At 39.9% G+C, this 18064-nt stretch overlaps 1 protein-coding gene across 1 annotated transcript in view; it reads left to right on the forward strand.

Annotated features, from left to right (window-relative positions):
- The window catches only part of cachd1 (cache domain containing 1), a 55965-nt gene that overhangs the window by 6218 nt on the left and 31683 nt on the right, over positions 1-18064 (forward strand). Inside the window, exons 2-3 of the mRNA XM_077607687.1 lie at positions 12732-12794; positions 15649-15797. Of these exons, the coding sequence (XP_077463813.1) occupies positions 12732-12794; positions 15649-15797 (212 nt within the window). The remainder of the gene's footprint in view (positions 1-12731; positions 12795-15648; positions 15798-18064) is intronic.

An 18064-nucleotide genomic window follows, 5' to 3' on the forward strand; every position in this document is an offset into this window, starting at 1 on the left:
ACGGGTGCCCAAACCGGTCCTCAATGGCCACAGAAGGTCCAGGTTTTCATTTCAACCAAAGAAGAGGATACAATTTCACCAATCTGGTGTCTTATAAGTGTAATCAGTTGATTACTTTCAGATGCTGCTGCTTTCAAAAGAAAACTGATTGGTTAACCTGTCTGTGCTGGATCAGTTGGAACAAAACCTGCACTCACTGCAGATCTTTGTTGAATTATTTGGACACCTCTGCCTTAGCAAGTTGGCCCTTCACCACCGTCATTTGGCACAGTTTGTAATGAACTATCCGTGACAGTGATAGATGGGGAAAAAAGTGTGTAGGGATAGAATAGGGGAGGAGGGGTAAATATACAACAAGCAAAATACCCCATTGGGAGGGCAAGGAGTGAAGAGGGACTGGTTCACTCCCTCAGGCATCAAGCTCTTTAAGTCCTTTCACCCCACAACACACACACTGCAGCAGAAGAGGCTTTGCATTTTCGATGAGGCCAGTTGTTAGAACTCCTATTGTGGTGAAGCACATAAGACTTTTTTCTTCCAACCCATTGCTTCACTTTTTTTGTATGTACGAAACCAGGACTGTGGTCAATGCTGAACCAGAATATAAGATATTTTAAGGTATTTTAGTATTTTTGTGAGGTAGAGTTTTGTTAGACCTCTCCCTTAAACATGGTTCTTGTGGGGTCAGAGAACTGACAGTTTGTTTGACGAATGCCCTGTCAGTGAGTATATCCTGTATTGGATAAAAAAAAAGGCAAAATCTTAAAATGGGTGATAGAGGGTCCACCTTTACTCATGAATGATTGTTTACAGTTCAGGGAAACAATAGCTAGTACAGAAGATTTGATACTTTTGAAGAACGTCAAGGCCTGCTTGACCTTTGTAACTGTTTGATCTGATCTCATGGATGCTGAGAATATTTCCTTTGGAATGTGCGTCTTTCATGCTGAGTACACCATGGATCTCACTTTTGCCATTGTTCTCAACCAATAGTCATTAAGCTAAGTGGGACTATTTAAAAAAAAAATCTGAATTGTCTTTATTTTGAAAGTAAAGTTAACCAGTGTGTGTGCCCTACGACTGACTAGTGACTAGTCTAGGGTGTTGTGTGAAGGCACAGGCATTACATGGTGATCATTACTGTATCATTCATCTTCAGACCACAGGTCTTATTTAGTTTTGTTCTTGACTAGACTGTCAATTCTGTCAAGCATCCAAGTTAATGATTCTGATAATAGATGCACATGATGAAACAACAATTGACATAATTTGTTTGATATTTTGCCTTGCACCGCTTTAAACGTTGAAAACCAAAGCTAACAATAACTAGAACGTTCATTCTTTATATCATAACTATAACACAGAATCCAGCTTTGCCTTTCTGAGATGAACACTTGAAAGAGTTCATTGTATTGTTCTATGGCTGTGACCATATTAAATGGGCAGAAAAAAGATTTGCAATGTCTGCATGTTATGCTTTGAAAAAGCTGCAGACCCCATCAGTGTGGCTGCCGAATAATTGTATTTGATGGAAAAAATCTAGAGGTAATGCTCTTCAAATCTTTGAATTTTGTATTGATCTTGGGGTAGATTTTTAAGGTGTTGATCCTGGTCTTGTCCTGGATTTTACTTTCAAAAGTATTGATGCCATCTTGGCCCCTGTGAGTTCTGCTCCAAAGTAGACACAAAATGCAGCTAATTTCTCACTGTATGGCTCCCTCATTCACATTGTTTTTTATGGGCAAACAACCTCATTGTTACACTTGAAAAAAAATTCAATTGCTATTATCTATGAATATTCAAACTTTTCTTCTTATTAACAACAGATCTTTCCCAAATGACCATCTAACATAACACTTTCTGTTTTTTTTTATTTATATATCCTTTTTTAGCATTCCATTCTCTTTGAAACTAGCATTTTTTTCATTTTGTTCCCTGAAAGTGTTTTTTTTTCTGGTTCCTGTTTTACTTGTGCTTGTTACCTTCCTTTGAAGATCAATCAGGAAGTCACCTCAGTTAATAAAATCACCTCACTTTTGGCATGTGTCTCTAGGCTGAAATCAGATCCGGTGCTTTTGTGCTCGTTCTGGTTAAGTGGGAACATCCATTGCAGCTTAGCAACTAACAGCATGAGTTTCAGGGCAAGAATTGCTAAATGAAAAGTTAGTCAATGCCAAATGTGTAAATAAATGCAGTGGAAATTGCATTTTTGTAGTTATGTTTTTTTCTTTTTTATCTCAATTTTTCTGTAGTTTTAAGTTTGTCCAGGAAATTCCAACACTTTTCCCCATTCAGTATTTACTTGAACATTAAGACAATTCCTCTTTTCTTTTAATGTCAAACCCATCCCAGTTGTTTATCTGGATAAAACAGAGACTATCATACAAATGATATCAATGTCAAATGCCATACTGCTGGCCTTTTAAAAAAGACCATTGGTCTTGTTGCAAAAGACCATCTTGAAATCAATCATCTTGCAACCCATTTTAATTTCTTAGATTTTCCAGTAAGAAACATATTTTCCTTTGGTTCTCCACCAGCTGCGTCTGTTGGTTTTCCTTGTTTTGCTGTTGCATGTTGTGTTTGGCCACATTCTATGGGTGTGAGATAGAGACCGAATGGGAAAAAAGTAGAGTTTAAAAGAAACCATTTAATTTTGAGTTGTTGTGTTCTTTGACAAAAATCCATTGTTTCAAAACATCCAAAGCTTGCATAATGCTCACCAGTGCCTGGAAAAAAATAATTTTTGTGCCAAAAATGAATTTGTCTCAGCAAGTAAATCAATTTTAATTTTGGCTGCAAAAAAATAATTAATTTAAATTTTAGCCATGAAAGCAATAACGAAAAGTTCAACTTCCACTATTAAATCTTTTGCACATTTATAAAGGAAAATTGGTGTTTAACTCGCTAAATTTAAGTCTTTTTGCAATAAACTGCCTGTTTAGCTCTTTTGTGTCTTTTACAATCTGTAAAAATGGTGAAAAATTGACATCAGATTCTGATGGCCAAAGTCTGCCCACTAACTATTAAATCATTCCGATACCGCGTCCAAGTGGTCAGGGTTGTAGTCCTGAAGTCCTCATCCCAAATCATTCCAGTCTTACCAGCATTTTATTTTTCTTTGACATATTGAGTCAATACGAAATAACGATCGCTCTTAGTGGTGCACAATGCGTGCAGTCAACGTGGTTGGAGAAATCCATGAGGAAATCAAGGAGCCTTAAGTGTCGCGACCAATAATTAGCCACTATGCAATGACGTAGATTACGCATGCTGGCGTGTGCGTCCACTGCACAAACTCACAGCAGTTGACCTTTAATTGGAGAAATGCTCCAATGTGCGTGCAAGCATGCAGGTGCGTGTCTTGCGTATATTTTTCTGCACGCATGAATTAGCAAATTTCTCGCGCACTACTGAGAATGGCTGAGAAAAAATAATGCAAATAATTTTGGTCCGCCCCACAGATGAATGGTTAGCGCGTCACCCTCACAGCCCTGGGGTCCTGGGATCGAATCCAGCTCGGTTCACCTGTGTGGAGTTTGCATGTTCTCCACGGGCCTGCGTGGGTTTTCTCCGGGTACTCCGGTTTCCTCCCACATTCCAAAAAGGTAGGGTTATTGGACACTCTAAATTGCCCTAAGGTATGAGTGGGAGGGTGAATGTTGTCCGTCTCCTCGTGCGCTGCGATTGGCTGATTCAGGGTGTCCCCCGCCTCTGTCCCGAAGTCCGCTGGGATGGGTTCCAGCACCCACCGCAACCCTTGTGAGGATAAAGCAGTTCAGAAAATGAATGAATGAATGAATTTTGGTTCAGCAACCAAAAACGAATCATTTTTCACCTTAAATATACATATATTTATATTGCAAGAGCTTATTTATTGACGACCCCTGATGCTCAATGATACTTTATTTTGTGTGGACAGGAAATGTCTTCTTGTTACTTATGTTTCCTCTTTGTTTTATTCTGATGCCCCCTACTGAATTCAAAGCACAACTGAGAAGGTACACAACACTGTTAACAGAAAAAACTGATTAATTTGTCTTGGATTTCTTGGATTCCTTACTATGCCCTGAGGGAAAGCTATACCCAGGCAAGTTGATGTATTTATTCAATAGGACTGGATAGGTTTACAATTTATCGATAAAGCAACACTGTGTGCAACTTTGTTCTTCCAGAGAGTTACTATATCATAGCTATGTCTGGAGAATTGACATCTTGCCAGTATTCTCTCGTTCTTGTCTAGACGAGGCGGTGGCACCATCTGCCAGCTTGGGGGTTTTCTGGCATTGCGTGACAGCTGTGAAGCAGAGGCAAGTCACTGCACTCCTTCATCAATTTTATAGTTATTTTTTCCACAATTTAATTTTAATTGTTACCATGGGCTGCCTTTAAATTTTAAGATGAATATTTTTATAGTGGTGGGACAAAGACAGATAATTGCCCCCCTTACCTCCTAAAATGGTTTTCTAGGTGTGGCAACTACCACAGCAGGAACACACCAATATTAATATAATACTTTATTTCTTACCAGGAAATTAGAATAAAATAAAGGATTTCCCCCCAAACAAACCCATAACTTTTACTGCATACATTCAAGTTGGCCTAATTCAAACATTCATGCATGTTCTACACCGTGGATCCTCAAAAGGGTTGCGTGGGTTGCTGGAGCCTTACCCAGCTGACTCCGGGTGATAGGCAAACTTTCAGTCACTGCTGACACGTGTAATTTGAGGACAATGTATTTCCTAAAATATATATTGCCAACAGTAAATAAACAGTTTGACATTGATCACTTTTATTAAATGACAGAATTTCCACCTGAAAAACTAAATTGTTGGGCATTTTATTTATTGGGGTAATATTGAAACTGCCGCCCCATGTTGTAGAGGTTCACTCGCCTGACTTTCGTGCGGGCAGGCACGGGCTCAATCCTCACTGGTGGCAGTATAACTGTGAGTCTGGATGGTTGTTTGTCTCTCTGTGTACCCTACGGCTGACTGGCGACCAGTCTAGGGTGTAGTCTGCCTTTCGCCCGGGGTGAGCTTGGTTAGGCTCCAGAAACCTTGCTTGCTAGCAAGCCAAATAGTTCAGCAAGAGTTGTTCCATCAGTGTTACATGGTCAATGTTTGAAAAGTCTTTCGTCATGGTGAGTTCTCTGAGAATCTTAGGTGTGCACGCATGTTCACCTGTGTGCGGTTCTGCTTCTGTGGTTTTAACCTGTCTGTGTACATTCCTTTGTAGGTGTGTGGGATGTGGTTGAGTGAATTGGCACCCTTTCTTTTAGATTATGGTGGAAGCAATGTATTCTAGAAAAAAATTATATACCTATAGGACACACCGCTTGAAAGGGTGCCGTACAGTCTAAAAGCACACAAGCAGTAGGTGTTTTTCTACTCTGCCACATGAGGTAATGTGATCAGAATTTTATTAGAAAAGACATGTTGTTTGGTGAAAATATCTCCTTTTTAAAATGTTTACATCATTGCCAAACTAATGTGTAACATCATTGCCAAACTAATGTGTAACATCATTGCCAAACTAATGTGTAACATCATTCATTTTCCCCCAATCTATATTTATAAAAGGAATCAGTCACCAGGAGTTTCTTTAGAAGAAAATAGTTAGGCAAAGGAGTTACTCGGTTAAAAATGGATTTCTATTTTTAACCTGCTTCTCCCTTGTCCCTAACACTCGCAATGTATTCTCGCTGTTTTATTTGCAAAACTGCATTTAGCATGAAGGAATAGATTCGTGCAGTGTGCATGTATTTTAGGTGTTCGTGTTGGCTTTTTGACTTGCTACAGCAAATTTAGGGTACAGCTTGTTAAGTGTTCTTCCTTAAACTTGGCAAGGGCGTATGTATGTATGTGCATCGTCGGTGCTAGCGTACATGCATACTTGTACTTATAGTTTAAGTGACAGCAAATAAAATATAATCATTTGTATCATTTTCTTTTTCAAAGCTGTTTTCTTTTGGTAAGCATTTGTATAAAAAGGGAATATGTCAGTCCCCAATTGATACTGCGATGTATTTGTTTGTACTCTGGCCTCATATTTTTCCCTGTAATCTGAAATTACTAGGCGCTTTTGGATTCGAGATTTACCGTGGACCTATGCCACTGTTTCAGTGCCCTTATGGCTGGTGAGGAGGACCTAGAATATTAAACGAGGATGATGCAGCTCTGCATTTGTGTTAATTTGGTTAGTGAAAGGATTTTTGATCAATGAAATCTTTTTGTGAAATATCTTTGTGCCATTTAAATATCCCATTTATTGGAAGGCTCCTCGTCGAAAAATATAGTTTTCACTTTCAAATGTTTTTGGTCTGGTGGCCGGTCGCCCTGTTTTCCCCAACATAAACCTTGCTAATGAAAGTCAGCAATGAGTTACATTTTTATTGCACATTTCATTCACTCATTTTCTGAACCGCTTATCCCCACAAGGGTTGCAGGGGGTACTGGAGCCTATCCCAGCTAACAATGGGTACTAGGCAGGTGACACCCTGAATTGATGGCGAGCCAATCGCAGGGCACAGAGACGGACGACCGCACTCATGTAGAATTATAACATCTATACCTATTCTGTCATTCTATTGGCTCATGTGAAAATGATCATTCATCAACTTTAATTTACTGCCAATGTGCTCACAGCCTTGAATCTTACCCTGGAATTAATGTGTAGAGTTGCCACGCCCTTGGAATTTTATTTATTTACCTAGAAAGAAAATTTTGGATGCCACGGCTTGCAGTACTTTCTCTTGAAGGATTTATAAATGTCCAATTGTCATGTGGGAGAGTACATCATTGAATTCAATAGATGGGACATCGCTGAGTCACAACCCATGGTCCTTTTCTTTGTAAAGATAAACAAATAAGCGCAAAACCCACCTTTAATACCATTTTGCCGTTTCGAAAAATACCACAGTACTACTAACAACTGACATCACGAAGGTACGCAATACGTCTTCGCCCACTCCATCCTCTTCCGTTTAGTTTCATTACTTTGGTGACCAACATTTTAGTTGTATTTTTTTCCAAGAAATGCAATAGTTTTATTGGAAAAATGGTTCATTCATGTTATGTTGGAAATTGGAACAACACAACCACTGCCAATAAAAGCCTCTGTTCTGCCCGACCAAGGGATGAACTTAATTAGTGGACACATACAAAGAAGTAGCAGCCAGTGAGTAGTCTATTCTGTTGTCTTAATCTAAATATTTTCTTCAAGACTGATTTGACCATGTGACGAATGACATGTGGCCAATGAGTTGGGTTGTTTTTTTGAAACACACCGGTGAAAGATGGTTAGCATGCAGGGTAGCTGCATTAGTGAATGGCATGGGAACAAAAAAAACAAAAAGGCTGTAACCGGCGTTGTTCCTCGTTCAGCATCGTTACGAGTGCATTACATTTTCAATTACCAGGTTTGTTTGTAAAGTTCATGGTCGCAAATGTAATATATTTACCATTCAGTAGATCCTATGTGAATGGAGCCCAACATGCATCCGTGCCAACTGTGTTTCTCCTTTTCCGAGTCACAAGGGCCATGCTATGGTGCTCCAGCCTCCGGTTTGAATTTGTACGGTTTTCAAGATCCACTTACCCACTTTCTATTTTGTATTCCATGATAAAAGCAGTAAGAACTTGTTTACATACTTCTGCGTGGAGGCATATTCGCTCCCCAAAATTTTGACATATTTTTTTTAAAATGCTGATGGCAGCGTTCTATAAAGTTTTTGTACAATTTTAATATTTATGTATCTATGTAAGTCTTGATCTTTTATTTCTTAATAATCTTTGACAAAATTCTATCATTTATTCTATCATCATTGTGTAAGAATCTGCGATATGGAGCCTTTATTAAACATCATGACGAATTTGCTCATTTCGTGACACTGTTACTACTGTCTTCGGTGGAATAATCTCATTTTTTCCAAACCCCTATCTTCAAAATGTGAAGTTTTGGTTCATCATTCTTCTCAGTTGACCTACCCCCACTATTCTATACTTTTTTCAGCCCTTTTCCATCCGCCTAACTACCTCCACCCCAACATGTGGAAAGCATTATATCCTGTCTGGTGGAGAGGGCGAGCAAACAACCCCAGACAAGACGGGAGCCTCTCAGGCTGGTGCTGCATGGTGGTGACACTTGCCTGGCCTTACAGTGTTTAGACAAAAGGGGTACTTGTTATTTCAGAACTATAGCACCTGATTGCTGACATGCTTCAACCAACCCCCCTACCTTTTTATCGGACCTGACACTATCCTCTGTATAAAAAAAGGCGAACATTTTAGTGGCAAACAGATCCACTCTGAATGAATTGTTTGTTGTACTGTATGCTCTGAGATATGAGGATAACCCTAACTGTTATCTTTATTCAGTTCCAAGCCTTCATTATGACACAAGATGCTTTAATGCAGTGCTTCTCAAAGAGCGGGGCGCGCCCCCTAGGTTGCTGCAAAGCGATGCTCTTGGGGGGGGGGCGGAGGGGTGCTCGGGGTATTTGAAGATTTTCCAGGGAGCATCTGATTTAGAAAAACATACTTTTTTACTAGTGTAATAAAGTGTAATTGTACATTCATTTGGTGGCTGGCAGTAGCGCACTCACTGTCAGTGTTGTTAATTAACAACATAAAATAAAATTAAAGTTATCGTGCGACAAGTGAGAGTACGAAATTGGAACACTCAGCTTACCGTTTGGTCGGACAGAAAAAATTGAGGCGTATGTTAGCAGTGTTTGCGCTCGAGTAATTTACAAAACATCTATTGACCATTGTTCTGATAAAACAATTGGGTTTGTTGGGGGGGAAAAATGACAAAAACGCTAGCCGCCACAGCGTTGAAACTACCACTATATTGACCACTATAAGGCGCACCGCATTTAAAGGCGCAGTGTCAGTAACAAGTGTTATTTCTGTATTTGACACAGGACGCTCCGCTTTGGCATGGCAAAACATACACCATCTTAAACATACGGGAAAAAAAACACATTTTTAAAAAGGCAACGGAAGCAAAACTGAGTTCGGTTGTACTTTATTTAGCAATTTTACAATGTACTCATGTCATCATCACCCACAAATCCATCAAAGTCCTCATTTTCTGTGTCCGAATTGAACAATTGTCCAAATGAGTCATCGAAAACGCCGGGTTCGGGGTTATGATGCCGGCTTTGGCAAAAGCTCGAACAACCGTGCAAGCAGACACGTTTCCCCAGGCGGCCACAATCCATTCGCAAATAGTAGCTAGCGTAACTAGCCCAGCGCTGCCTGCCACCCTTCGTAAAGCTGTGTTGATGCCGATGTCCAGCGGTTTTCAAGCATCTGTTGTTAGTGCCTTTAACAACCTTGCAAGCAGACACGTTCGTCCAGGCGGCCACAATCCATTTGCAAATAGTGGCCTAACTAGCCCAGCGCTTTAGTTAAGCCTCCGGAAATGGCGGCAAGCTCAGAGTTCATTTTCGTAACTTGGTTTTTCACTGCTGCTTCGGGGGGGCCTTAGAAACCAAACCGAAATTGTTTTGCAATAAACACATGCCCACACTATATACGGGTACCTTGTAGGTGCGTGCCTTTAGCGTCTGACCCCACCCACGTCCGCCTTCTCTATACAGTGGTACCTCGAGATACGAGCTTAATCCGTTCCGGAACTGAGCTCGTATGACGAGATTCTCGTAACTCGAGCGGACGTTTTCCATTGAAATGAATGGAAAACAAATTAATTCGTTCCAACCCTCTGAAAAAACACCAAAACCAGGATATTGGATTGGAAAAAATGTTTTATTTCTTCTAATTCCCCATCTATTAACAAAGTAACACATAACTAGTGGTTTAATGGTAATCAAATGTGTTTAATCTAACTAAAATTGGGCAGATTTCGCCGACGGGAGACAGAGACGTGTGGAGGGGGGGTTCTTTTTTTTTCCACGACAACGCACTCGTAAACGGAACAAACACATTTAAATTAACTTGGATTAATATATACAGACACTCAAACATACGTTTAATGTAAATTTACACAAAACGGAATTCTAATTTTGTTTTAATTTTTTTTTACCTTTGTTCTGGCCGGGTTAGTTGTTTGCCATGCCTCCACCCTCACGTTCGCTATCGACGGACTGTTTGCCGTTGTATTGCCTTCAAAATATTCCGAAAATGATGCACACAAATCTCCTCACAATAGGATAACGCACGACCACTTGCCAACGAGAAATAGTCTTTAAAGAACGATCGCGGGAGCTTCTTTCCTTAGAAAGAATAACAGGAAATACAATAGTTGAGCTTACCCACGTATTCATTGTGGCTGATGAAGTTTTATTCTGAGAAAGGTTGCCATTGCCTATGGGTGTTGTGTGCACGAGTATACTTCATTACCCAGAAAGCCCTCTTTTTGCCCGCGCTTTGTGCGTTTCCTGGTCCTATGAGAAACTCGTCTGAATTAATCGTTCCGTGCTCGTAGATATTGTTATACACGAAAGATATGCAAAAAAGACCTGGCTTGGTCGCATCACGAAATTTTGATCGCATGACGGGCGAATTATTCGACCGAAATTTCCGCCGTAAGACGAGAATTTTTTTATGACGAGCGGTCGTATGACGAGGTACCACTGTATATAAGAAGCGTGTCGGCAAAAAGTGTTCTCAGGCTTTAAAGCTTACACACGGTGCTCCGCATTATAAGGCGCCCTGTCTATTTTGGAGAAAATTTAAGACTTTTTAGTGCGCCTTATAGTCGTGAAAATACGGTAATTGGATGAGTGCGTGAAAAAGACTACGTTACGCTACATCACTTACAGTCACTGACTTTGGCTTCCTGGCCAGCAGCGAAACTGTGTTTTACGTTTTTTTGCTTATTTTACAAAAAAAAAGACTACGGGTTGTGCCTTAGTCTAGTCCAATCATTTAAATTCAGTAAAGTACCCCCTGAGGTGATAGTGGAACTTCAGGAAGGGGTGTGTGTGTGAATTGTTGTCTTCATGTACCCCTGGACACAAACTCAGGGTGCTAAATGAGATAGGCTCTGGCACCTCTGTGACACTCGTGAAGATAAGTACACCTCTAGATGAATGAAACAATACAGTGCAATTTTCTAAAAAATGTTGTTAGTAAAATATTAATTGAAAAAGGTTTTCAGATAGCCTGCTGCTGCAGCAACTTTTCTCCCTGGGAAAAAAATCTAAATGCCCCTTTTCCCTGGCCTTTTGGGGTTTGATGGTGTCAGAATCTTGACTTCGTAGCTTTGGTGGAAGTGTGTGTGTGGGTGTGTGTCTGTTTTGGGGGATGGAGGGAGGGGGGTCATGGCACAGGGTCATAGAAACAGGGAGTATTGCTCACACATCAGAGCCAAAGCTTTGATGCTGCATTCCTGGCTTCAGCTATTTGTAGTGCAATGAGTGGAGAGTTGGCTGGGGGAAGGGTGGCAGGGCTGAAGGTAGAAAGGAAAAGCTGTGCAATAAAAGCAAAGAAAAATAGCCCGAGATCCACACCAGCAGTTAATCGAGTCCCATGGGTTTGAAGATTTTGTCTATCTTCGAATTATAACCAGATCTTTGCCTCAAAAATCTGTCATGAAATGCTAGGGTATTAGCAAAGTGATGAAAGACCATGCATCAGCCTTGTACCACAAGTTTCTATATGACTGTTTCAGTCTACAGACTATTACCACAAGTTAAACGTCCATTTACAAAAATGTCCCAAAGTAAGACAGCAGTTAGAGAAGTTTGTGTGTTCACACCTACCAAAAATAAAGCTTTGTATTACTGTGTTTATGCCCAATAGTGAAACTGTTCCATACTCATCCTTCCTCATGAACCAGTCGTGTCTTCTTCCTTGGTGTCATCTTTGTATACCTCAGTAAGATACTGAACCCCGAGTTGCTCCTGATACTGCGTGATCAGTTGGTTAAAAACCTTATGTAATGTAAAACCACTTTTAAGTGTCTTGAAGGTGGAAAGTCGCTATACAAGTGTAAATCCATTTACCATATTTATTGATTGAGGAGCTACACATTCATTAGTTATTTAGCTTCTAGCGTAGAAAAATGACAATGATTTTTTTATATTTAATATTTAGTAGTTATTGTGTTTTATTATAAATTTGCCTGCAACAAAGTATAAGCTTGACCTTGCAATTAAAGAACTCTTTGCTCACTTTTAGTTAATTTACCCTACCCCGTACTTTCCTTTTTTTCCTTGCAGAAAAGAAGTTGTCTTTTAGTCTGTATTTTGCTGAACGATGTAATAGCAGTGCACATTAAGCCATGAATTGGGCTTAAGAATTAATTTTTTTGGACTATTTTTTTAATGTCCGTGGAAAAGTCAGCAATTGATTGTGGGTTAGGACAGGCTGCAGACCCACAATGACCTAGGCAACTTCAGACCTCTCAGGTTTCGGAGGCGAGCATTCCTCCATGGCTGCTCTGTGGCTGTGAAAACCACAACGTCGCTCCAACAACAAACACTGGAAGCGTTGGGGGGGAAAGATGGCTAATCAACAGCAGAGGTTTCTTTCTTATTTCTGGTATACTCATTTTTTTTTGCTTGTTTCAGTTTATTTGACTTTGTAAAATCCATGTCCTTGTTTTTTTTCGGGTGGCGGCTATATGCAAATTTGCAAAAGAAAAATGCATCATTTAGAAAGTCATTGGACATTGAAACCTTGACAGTGAACAGTGGAGTTTTAGGAAATTTGATTAAGATATTGATCTAACCTCACAGCTTTCTTCTCTTTCTGCAGAGGATTTTCAACTCGTTTGTCTACACCGAGAAGACATCAAACGGGGAGACAGAAGTCCAGCAGGTGAGCAATAGAGATCCTTCTCTTGTCTTTGTGTATGCCAACAATGTGCTGGTCACACATGCATGAACAAACACATACACAGCTGTAGTCAGACTCATTTTCCACACAGTTCAAGTTGGGAATATCTGATTTTGAAGAATTTTAAATTCTGCTGTTACTGTCTGCTCATCGCTTTGAAGTTGTCTCTGTGGACTCTCCTGCATTGTTACCTTCTGTTCACAACAAGCTAAGAGGTGTCCTCATACAGTCCGATTAATTCAAGGGCGACAATTGAATTTTGAAACTTAATACTGCCCCATTAAAAAATAGGAACACTTGATCATAATAAATCATTCATCGTAGAGATTTCCCCAATATGGTCACACATTCAAAGGTCAAGCCGATTACATGATTCATCAACTATAAAGGCTACAAATTAACAAAATAATCCAAAGGTACAAAGATATTTCCAAAAAAAAAAACCAAAAAATATATACGTTTAACAATACGCAACATAGCTTCGAAAAAGGCAAAATTATTTATTACTTTTTAAGCATTTTATCTTCATATTGCCCAGGTTATCGTCATCGCCAATTTTGAGGCTATTTTGTCCACACCAAGTGTGTCTCTTTTTCAGTTGTGCAAATGCAATCACAGCGAAGCCATGGTAAAAACAACTTCTATTATTTAGCAATAGATGCTTGTACCATACTTGAATTTCTCCAGTGACAGCAATGTGTATAAAGTAAGCCTGAACAATGTAGTATTTTAACATCGCCACCACGATGTGTGAAATCCCAATTGTCTCGTGACAGGACGTACGATTGTTGTTGTTGTTTTCTTAATTTTTAAATGTCTTTTTTTATATCTAAGCAAACTTTTTTTGCTTCATAGAAGTCTCTTGGATCCCCTTTATACATAACAATCTTAATCAATCAGAGATTAATCCCTTTAGCCTGGATTAAACAGTGTTATATGAATAGTGTGGTACGTAATGGTGACTTAGTCTTGCGAAACGAAGCTATTCAAGTTATCTGATGAAAAACTTTACATTTTTTAAATATCACATGTATGTCCCAAACCCCCAAAGTGTTGCAATCTCATACGCCCCCCTCCAATACCCTAATATGTATGTTTGTGTGATGCAGGAGTGTAACCACCTGTCTGTGTTTGTGTAAATATACATATGACATCTAGAGCCACAGCCTTTTAAAAAACACAAAGCCAAGGCAATAAAAAAAAACACCCACAGCAACAACGCTTTTGCTCCGACAGTTTCAACTATCCTGACGAAGAGAAACTCCACACATAGACTATAAAAAAGGAAACAAAAAAAACCTGTGGAGATCTAACCCTTAGAATTAACCAGTTTCAAAAATGTGTTGTGTTCTACCACACATAATGTCACTTGCAACATAGCAATTAGCAGCAATGAACCTAAAAAAGGAAAATGGGCCAGTGTTCAACTGGAGAGTGTTTCCATGGTTGGGGGGAGGAACAGACTAGCATACAGAGTAAATTCTACTTTAACAGAGAGAGAGAAACCAGAAGATTTGGGCTCGCATGCGAGCTAGAGCTTGGGTTACAGTTTGCTTTTGTTAAGACAAAGAAAGCTATTCCAACCTGAATTCTACATTTTAAACATACTCCTAAAGAACGTGGCTTCTGTTTCATAAATTACCCAGCCAGAGTGTAGGGATTACAAAAAGCGGGGTTGGATTTACCACATCACTCGTGTGTGATACACTGTGAAATCTGATGATGTTTTTTTTAATATTCATTCATTCATCTTCCATACCGCCACTCCTCAAAAGGGTTCCGGGGGTTGCTGGAGCCTAACCCAGCTGTCGTCAGGCAAAGGCAGACTACACCCTAGACTGGTCACTAGTCAGTTGTAGGGCACACAGAAAGACAAACGACCATCCGCACTCGCAGTCATACCGTTTTTTTTAATATTAAAAAAATATATTTAATTTTGTGTTCCAAACAAATTGGTTTTACATTTTTTCTTTTCGTCTAAATGCCTTCAAACCAAAAGACACTATAACACATCTCAAATGGGGAGCAAAATGCCAAAACATACACTCCTTTACATAACATCAAAATACAAGGTCGGAAAATTAGTTATGCCTGTAGAACATAGTGTTGAACAAAATACATATTTTACATTGTATGTCGAAGCGTTCGCATGTCAAGTTACCGCTATACACTAAAACACACTATCAAATGGTAATGGTGTATGACATATCTGTGACATGTTTTTTCCCCTGAGAATCAAGAAATACTTGACAGTGTATTTCTCACCTTGGTATATTTGGTTCATTTTGAGGTTAATAAGTACAGTGCACGGACCCCACAAACAAATGTTGCAATGGCAAATGGCAAGCAAGGTTTGTGCATGAATGACATCTAGTAAACTACATCATTGCAAATGCATTGCTGCCAGGCGGTCTTCGCTTCTGCCTCTCTCAGCTTGTCAGTTGTTGAATCAGAATTGTACTTGGCACGGGCTGAGAAAAGTACACCGCACCCCATGTCGAAAAGTTAAGGCCTTTTCACACTAGTTCAACCCTATCAGATTTTATTAATTATTTATAATTCAAAAATGTTCCCCCTTAATCGTTTCAGCGCTTGTTTTGTAGCAATAGGCGAAATGATACAGAGCTTCAAAGCTTGTGTCAAGCCAAAGTGAGCGTGTAAAATTACGTGGTGCAAGTCAAAATAAGCCTTTCATTGGTGCACGAAAAAGCCACAATTTTGCTTATTCTAATGAGGAAGGAGAGATTATGTAACAGCTATACTAGTTTTGGAGTGAATTTGCAGATGTTTTGGTGATGGTTATTGTAACTCATGCTTGACTGTTACTTTTGTGCAGCTGGCCAAGAAGATACGGGAGAAGTTTAACCGCTACCTTGATGTGGTGAACAGGAACAAACAGGTGGTGGAGGCCTCGTACACTGCCCACCTCACTTCTCCTCTCACAGCAATACAGGACTGCTGTTCTATCCCACCATCTATGATGGAGTGAGTAACTATTGTTTTACCATTTGCCCTCTTGATGTTTGTCTGTTCTCTATTTTGAAAATGAAACACAGCAAAATGTTTACAGTCACAAAGAAATTGTAATAGTATCCTAATTTAATTTCAACATTAGCACTATAATTGAGGTGTCATGTCCCTGGGTTTGGAGCTAAAAGCTCCATACAAAAAACCTTCAGCTGTTAATTGGCACCTAATCCTGGACAGCATACCTTTCTCTGGTGTCAGCCAAAGAAACAGTGTTTCCTTACTATGAACTGGAAGGAGCTGCATAACGGGCAATACATATTGGAGGCGATTTGCGATGGTGAAATGCGAACGTTCTCTCCATTGAGATGAAATCTATCACACGGCGCACGACTGCACGTGAAGACAAAGACATGCACCACGTTCTGGCTGTGCGGCATAGCTGTTCTCTGATTGGCTATGCATTTGATGGGGACCGTTGTATTTTTTTTTTTAAATCAGAACCACTACCTGGAGGCAGGTTGTTTGTGGGAAATGACAGGGAAACTTTAAAAGTTTGCTTTAAAAAAACAAAGAAGGTAACAACCCTGGACGGCTTGTTGGTCTCTATGTTGTAGTGTTTCCTTGCAAATGGACATTTCCCACCACTTGTCTGGCTTATATAGGCAACTGTCTTTTTTGTGGTTTGTGAAAATGCGCATCGTTTAAGGAACAGAGCAAGAAGGCTCTCATCCGGGTCTGCTTTAGAAGCTTTAGCACTAATACTGCTGGTAATTTACCCCAAGGTACATGAAAGATAAAGATACTCCGTTCAGCCAATCGTTCATTCCAGCAGGCTGAAACCAAATTGATAGTGAAGCTTTCACATATAATCTGCAGTGATACAGCTGTTTCCATCATTCATTCCTCACACTCTCCATTTCTGTCTCTTTCCCTCGTTTTGCCATGAGAAGTTATTGGTCTCTTAATGTTTGCTTTTGCAGTGCAAATTTCACATACTGCAAGGTCATCTGTCCTGTCGAGGGGAGGGCATCCGGCTCAGGACCAACTAGCCACCTGTAACATAAGCATTTGTCATGATATATTACATGCTCTTTAGACAAGAACTAATATTTATGTTGCACCAGGTCTTAAAACATTTACAGTAATCCCTCTAATTTCGCAGATAATGTAGACCAGACATGGCTGAGATAATCGGAAAACCGTGAACCTCTATTATTACCACCATACTACAGTTTTTTTGCGGCTAAACAAATACACAAGTAAAATGATCAAGAAGTGTATTTATTAAATGCTACAGTTATCAGCATATGAAAAGCCTGTAATGTATTTATATCTAAATATATTCTATATAAATTGTAAAGACTTTAGGTACTGTACTGAAAAACAGTCCCTCTCCTCTTGATTTAAATCTCCCCCAAAACACAGGTTATTGGTAGCTTTAGTCCAAGTCTTCTTTGTCAGATTCGAGGGGCATTGGATTAGCGATGGAATCTTCAGGAGCCGGCAGAAGGAGCTCCTGCGAGAGATTTTCACTGCACAAAGAACATTGTTTGTGACCACCGTTTCTTAATATGCTTTTTTACACGGACATGATCGCTAATCTGTCAAGACGATTGCCTAAATCGATGGCTCTGACCATGTTGTCATCAATCCCCTCGACCCGTTGTTGCAAACTGCGCGCCAAATTGAAGATCTCCTGCAGATTTCTTAAAGGCCACGTTTTTCATCCTCATGGTCGTCATTGTTTTTCTCTGTTGCCTCTTCTTCCTCACTCCCCGATTGCATCATTTTGATGAGGTCAGTTGGGGGTGTTGGATGGCTAGCAACTTCACTTTTTCGGTCACTGTTATCATGTTTTGTTTTTTCGTGGGGTAATTTCATTGGCATTTTCAAGGGCAATCCGAAATCCAAACAAAGCTGGAAAAGGCTCGGCGTAGTCTTCCTCCACAAGGTGATGTGCGTGATGCAAAATCCAAACCAAACAAAACAGGAAAAAGCAAGACGGTGTCTTTTCTCTGCGAAGTGATATGCCCGATGCAAAATCCAATCCAAACAAAAACATTGTTCTTCTCCACAGTGAGATTTCGCTTCTTCCGCGCTGAGTTCGGTGGCAACGCCCTTACGTCTCGGTCACTGGTAGCAGACAAAAACTTAATCGTCGACTGCTAATATTTTTATGCTTTAAGCATATGTGCACGCCCATTCCCCTTTCACAGATACAGAGCTGCCAATTTCTCCGGAATTTCAAGAGTTTACTCCGGACAAGCAACTCAAACTCCGGG

Source organism: Stigmatopora argus, chromosome 8, assembly GCF_051989625.1.
Source record: "Stigmatopora argus isolate UIUO_Sarg chromosome 8, RoL_Sarg_1.0, whole genome shotgun sequence".
In the NCBI taxonomy this organism is placed as follows: Eukaryota; Metazoa; Chordata; class Actinopteri; order Syngnathiformes; family Syngnathidae; genus Stigmatopora; species Stigmatopora argus.